Raw genomic sequence first — 6,589 nt, forward strand, 5'->3', positions numbered from 1 at the left:
TTGCAGGTGCTATAGAATAAGCAGACAACTGCTTGTTAGCGCATTAGCTGTGAGAAGGTTTTGAGCCGATGGTAAATGAGTGGTTTTTCGCCCCCTAGTGGTAAAATATCAATCACTCAGGTTTAACTTGAACCCTTAACTCTTATTTCAATGATGAATATTTAAGTGTTTGTTGGTTTTACAGTTGTTTACAGTTTGGGATTAGTAAGAGATTAGGATTATTTAGTCAAAACTAGATAAATTAAATATGGTTGCCTTAAATTAATTTGTTTTTGTTGGTTTGTTTACTCTATTAAGAGAGATTTAATGACTTTACCGACTGGGAAAAATGGGTTAGTTAGGATCACTACATATATTATTATAATATTTGTATATATTACATGTTTAACTTGATTTGTAGCAGGATCCTTAGCTAACTAGGGATAAATATGGATAAATATGTGGCAATTCAGTACTTTTGTTTCTATATATGCCAATCCTTTTTTTTTTTAAATCTTATTATTTTTAATCCTTTTATCTTCTACACAGTCCACTCTTTATTCCTATTATTTTCTGTCCCTGTGTATGCTGTTGCAAACTGCAATTTCACAAATGTGGGACGAATTAAGGTTTTCTTATTCTAATAAATAGTGACTGCTGCTTAATGTGTAGCAACAAACTAAGTTTCTGCAAATGGCTGTTGGGGACCGACGGTTGGCTGGTCAGCCATACTCTCTATAAGGATTCAATTATGTTTCAGATCAATTACTAACTATATAATATACCGGTGACGCTGTAGGAGTTAAAGCAGAGCGAGCCCATTTCCACACACGACAGGGTCAGAAAGAAACTTTAGTGTTTGGGAGGTGGGGAACTAAGAACTACAAAGAGGCCGTGACCCATTTTGCGCCGCCTGCACCGTTCTGGCCGTGAATCGAGACCAGAGCTCGCTGCCAAACTGTGATCTCCAACAATTCCTGCTCCAGCTTCCCTTCACTTCGCGCCAGCTCACGGATTCTGACACACATTTGCACCACCAGACAAATTAAAAATATCTTTTTGAAGGATAAGAGAGGAATCAGAAGTTGGGTGGTTCAAGTCGAAACAGGGCAAAGCAACACATACATAGGATTCTCACAAAGGCCTTCGGTGCATCAGCTACTAACAAATTTAAAATGCACACATCTGAAATCTTTTAAAACGCTGTGTATAAAAATGGCACGTGACAGATAGTCATAAAGGGGCTGGTGCAACTCCTGAGTTTGTTTAGTGCAAAATAAATGAAATGATGTGAGACAATAAGTTTCATCGGACAGAAATTAACCTGAGGTTACGTTAGGTCAGTTTGACAACAGAAACCCACACAAATACGAATGCAAATTAATTTATCATCAGCACTTGTCAACACACATGCACAACAAAGCATGATTTTGCATACTAAAACATGCACAAGTAAACAAAGTCATGCAAATAAAATCTCATTCATATTGTCCAAGGTACACGCTGAAGCAAAAAATACTATCGGTATTTTCTTTGTGTGTGTGTGTGTGTGTGTTCTCCTACAGCTATCTTTCTGGGGACTAGTTTGAGTTTTACACTGTCAGATTGAGGACATTTGTGCAAAGTGAGGACTCACTTGTTCATGAGTCTGTTTGAGGGTTAAGTTTTAGGGTAAAGGTTAGGATTACTTTAGGGTAAGGGTAAGAGTTGAGGTTAGGCATTTAGTTAAGATGGTTAGGATCTAGGGAATGCATTATACCAACGAGTGTTCTCATAAAGGTGACCATACAAACACGTGTGTGTATGTATGTGTGTGTGTGTGTGTGTGTGTGTCGTCTTTTACAGCTATCTTTCTAGGGACCAATTTAAATGTTACACCAGTTCATCTGTTTTAGGGTAGATGTTGGGGCTAGGGTTAGAGTTGGGGTAAGGGTTAGGTATTTAGGTAAGATGGTTAGGGTCTAGGGTGGAGGGAATGCATTATGCCAACGAGTGGCCTCACAAAGAAAACCATACAGACGTGCGTGTGTGTGTGTGTGTGTATGTGTGTGTGTGTGTGTCCACTAATTGGACTGAATTTCACTGAGCAACAAAAGATCAGACTCGAAAATTCCAGCTCTGGTTTGTACAGGCTCTGCTTTGTTGTCCTTTTGCCTCTGTTTGCTGTGTTAACAGTTATCTCTCTCCCTCCCTCTCCTTTTTCTTTTTGTGTCTTTCTCTTCATCTCTCTCTCTCTTTTTTTTTTTTTCATGAGCGGACCATGAAAGGCTTTTTTTTTTTTGCCCCAAACGAAGAGCAGTCACTCCAACTACTCAGAGGCAGGCAAACCCCAGAGGCCAGAACTTGCGAGGGGCTTCCCACATCCACTCCTGAATCTCTTTCTCTCGCTCATGCACACACAGTGCAGGAACCCGTTGGACACCCACAATGAACCCGAGACCTTCAGTGGAGTGGATCTCTGTCGCCTCCATTCATGGGAAACTTGCTGCATCTCTCGCTGTGCCTGGACCTGAGCTTCTGTTTGGGTTTTTCCGTTGATCTCGAGGTTTCATAAAGTTTGAGGACAGGATGATGCTTGAGCTGCAGACCCTTGAGAACGGTGTAGGCGGTTGCAGCCACGCGGACACGTGGAGCGCCGAAGAACTGGAATGTAAGATCTGCTACAGCGCGTACAACCTGGGGAGTCGCAGGCCCAAGGTGCTCGAGTGCTGCCACCGCCTGTGCTCCAAATGCCTCGCCAAGATCCTGGATCTGGGTGAGTCTCCCCCGAATGCCTTGGTCTGCCCGTTCTGCCGCTACGTCACCAGGCTGCCGGGAGAGGCTGTGAGCAGCCTGCCGGACGACTGCAACCTGGTGGCAGCGCTGGCGTTCCAAAGCAGGAACCAGAGGAACCTCCACTTCCAGCAGGACGCCACAACCGAGCTGCTCCTCAGCCCAAGGCGCCTCAGCTCGCTGATGGGTGGCAACGCCGCCATGCCCCCTTCCACCTTATCCTCCTCTGCTTCCACCGCCTACTCCACCATCCGGAGCTCCCCCAATTTTGTGGTCATCACCATCATGGAGCCGCCACCGGCGTCCACGTCGACCCAAGACCTCCAACGCCTGCCACGTGGCTCCCAGGACAACCACTCGTCCAGTCAGGACTCCATGGCATCCATCACGCAGAGGTGGACGGTGTGGAACTGTGCTGCACTTCTGTGTCAGACCTCAGCCCGGGCACTGGTGTGGGTGCTGGGGCTGCTGTACTTTAGCTCGCTGCCGATGGGGGTTTACCTGCTCATCATGCAGAGGACGACAGTCGGGGTGCTGCTGGTGAGCCTGGTTCCGGCCAGTCTGATCATGATCATGGTCTACGGGTTCTGCCAGTGCATCTGCCATGAGATCTGGGACTGCATGCCTCCCTAATGGGACCAAATGTATGGGCGACGGTTTGCTTTGAACATTCTCGACAATAGAGCTCCAGAATTCACTAATGGGGAAGTTACTCTGCAACCAACCGCATGAAGTTACTTCAGATGCTCCTTTTTATTACTGGTGAAGAGAGCATCACAAACAGACCTCGCCATTCGGAGATTCTCATTATTATACATGTTAATTTGTACTTTAATTTTAGGTCGAAATCCTTCCTGATTAATCTGCTAATTGAAAAGCAGAATATTGCCCTTGGAAACCTGTCACGTTGTGCTCATATCTCAGCCTTAAATTCTTCAAATGTGAATTTAAACATCACAGAATCCAAAGTTCTTGTTGTAAGTGTGATAAAAACACAAAACAGTATGCACCAAAAAGGAGATCCCTGTTTTTTATTTTTTTTTACCTTTAAATGGAAGCGTCACAAATATGAGCAAGATTTACATTATATTTACATTACTTCTTGAAATAAAAGTAGCACTGAATGCTTTTATATGTGTTTTTTTGGATTTGTGTAAATCTTAATGGTTCTTGCTGAGTTTTAACCAGCAGAGGGCGCTGTGACCCTCTAACCCCGACCCCCCTTTCTCTGCACAAGTTTAGTGGACTGGATGTTTTTGTCCCTGTACTTTTAATACTTTTCTCCCTCGATGGAAACACAAACTTTGGTTTAACAAAAGTATACATTAAGTGTATAAATCCATGAAGTGAAGGCCTGAAGAATCACGCCTGCCTTGGCTCAGATTGATGTAGTTAGTTAGAGGGTAATACAGATCCCGCAGGGCTATTTACACCGATGAATTTGAAAGTGAAATGATTCTGCTGTCAGACAGCGCTTACCTGGTGGTGCATAAACTGGAGACGTCTGGATCAAATAAAAGCGATGCAGACGTGGCTTTTAAATAATCTGTGGGCCTTTAAGAATTGATCAGACGGCAAATGTGTAAGTTTTAGCTGATGATTCCTCGATTAACCCCAGTTTAGGACAAAGCCAAAGTAAAGTGAATACTGCTGATGAACATTTTGGAGCTCATTCATGGTCTTGGTCTCTTTTAAAAGCCAAGACTCTGACGTTTCTATCACAAAAGTCAGAATCTCTTTAAGTGGTTTTGTCCTGGAGGAATCAAAGTTGGCACAAAGTTAAAAAATAACAGCTTGTTGGATTCAACAGAAAATGTGTTGGTTGAATCCTATAATGACTTTTATCAATGAAACCAGAAGAAAATGACATATTGCATCATGCAGCATTAACTCAAACACAACTGGTCTACGGAGCTCTGATTGGTTCAGAAAGATACTGCTGTTCCAGATACCACCCAGAGGAATGTTAAAGTTAGAGTATTAGTATCTGAGAACAGATCTCAGTTTTTTTCAGTGAATTAATTAATTATCTGGGGGAATCAGAAAACTGTGAGCAGCTGCTGTTTCTAATGTGTCTCTACCTACCTTTGTTGACTTGGGGATATGGCACATATTTCGGAACAAGCTGAACAAGTCTCTCCTCCTCATTGAAAGCGGCAGTAATAACATGCTAAGTTGTTATTCGGTCATTTATCTCCTTATTTAGTTATTTAGCTTCCTCAGATCAGGACCGAGTCCTGGAAGCTTCCAGGTTGCACAGCAACCTCTGGTCGATAATTGACAGAATCGAGAAGAAATTCGAGAAAGAATCTAAAATAAAGCTCAGGATTGAAGTTAACAAACTTTCTACAGCTCCGCGGTTTCAGTTCTTTGATTCTTGTGTGTGCTGCGATATTATTCAGTTATTATTATATATGTTCAGATGTTATTTATGGATTTGTTTTTTCGCCGCCATGATGCTGCTAAAATCCTCCTCTCAGTCGTCCGAGCCGAGTATAAAACAAACACAGAGGAGCTGTTCCCAGTACACTTTGTCCTCGCTCTGCCTCTAAAACACACGTCTTACTGACGATAAACAGTCCGGGGCCTTTAACCGTTGGTGTTTTCCAGAGGACTTGATCTGAATCCGAACAAGTGCTTCCCTACAGGGAGCGTAACATCATTTCAGATTCCTTTTTAGTGATGCAATGAACATTCCCACATGTTGGTGTGAGGGACGTTCACAGGCGCTGGAAGCCAAACTGAAGAAGAAAAAAAGAAATCCTTCCCCTTCTGTCTGCACTTTATTTTATTACTCCGATCAGAGCTGCTGGAAACAACAACATAACAGGACGGTTTTCATTTTAGTTAATCTATCATTCAAGGTTTTTTAATTTTATTTTAGTTCGCACAATTTGTATATATGCACATCAAATATTACAAAAAAATAATCAAAGGAGAGGCAAAAAAAACAAAAACAAAAAAAACATGGTGGGCTTAAATGAAGTAATTACAAAGTCATGTTGTAATAAAACACAAAACATCAGAAAATATGACTACATAAAAATAAATGGTGACTAACAACAACAATAATGTAGTCAGCCTGGTTCTTTTGCGCCACTGATTTCCATTAATTTTACTATAAAATCATGTCAACTATCAAGGCTGCCTTATCTGCATTGTGGCGACTGCCCCATGGACCCAGACCCCTGAGAGGGTGAGTAGAGCAAAAATAAAAAGTTAGCGTGGATTAAAAAGGCAACAGCCCCAACTCAAATTAAAATACTAAAATACAAAGAGAGGAGAAAGTAAAAATAATGGTATGGCCCACTGCCAAATGACAAATGGTTATACGGTTCCCAAATCACCTTCTGCAGCATGGAGAAATCAGAATGAGACATCAGAATGAGAGGTGCTGGTGTAAACCTGTGATGACCATGTAAAGTCTTGGCTTGAATAAATCCATTCCCTCTGAGCATGTCTGCTCCATGTACTAAAAACATGAGGTGAGGATAGAAAAACAACAAGAGTTTGAAATGATGAATGAATCCAGAAACCATGTCGACAGCAACGTTAAGTGCATGTAAACGCAAATACCTTATCAGATCATTTCATTTCGTGTTCATGTAAACAGTTAAAATGGAAACTGATTTCAGGCAGCTTGAAAAACAATTTCCATATAAATGTAGACAATTTCATCAGGTGCACAAATGGCAAAAGATGATTAATACTGTTGTCAGGATTAGACAATCACCCCACAAATAAAACAAAACTACAATCTTTAAGAACGAGTTATGTTCTACAAAAAGTAGAATCGCTTAAATGTATGTATATATATATATATATATATATATATATA

At 41.7% G+C, this 6,589-nt stretch overlaps 1 protein-coding gene across 1 annotated transcript; it reads left to right on the plus strand.

Annotated features, from left to right (window-relative positions):
• The first annotated feature begins 1,401 nt into the window (after window positions 1-1,401).
• On the plus strand, window positions 1,402-4,002 carry rnf182 (ring finger protein 182). The gene has a single exon (XM_047590025.1). The coding sequence runs from the start codon at window positions 2,548-2,550 to the stop codon at window positions 3,382-3,384; it is 837 nt and encodes a 278-aa protein (XP_047445981.1). The 5' UTR covers window positions 1,402-2,547; the 3' UTR covers window positions 3,385-4,002.
• The last annotated feature ends 2,587 nt before the right edge of the window (window positions 4,003-6,589 follow it).

Source organism: Mugil cephalus, chromosome 7 (assembly GCF_022458985.1).
Source record: "Mugil cephalus isolate CIBA_MC_2020 chromosome 7, CIBA_Mcephalus_1.1, whole genome shotgun sequence".
Lineage (NCBI taxonomy): Eukaryota > Metazoa > Chordata > Actinopteri > Mugiliformes > Mugilidae > Mugil > Mugil cephalus.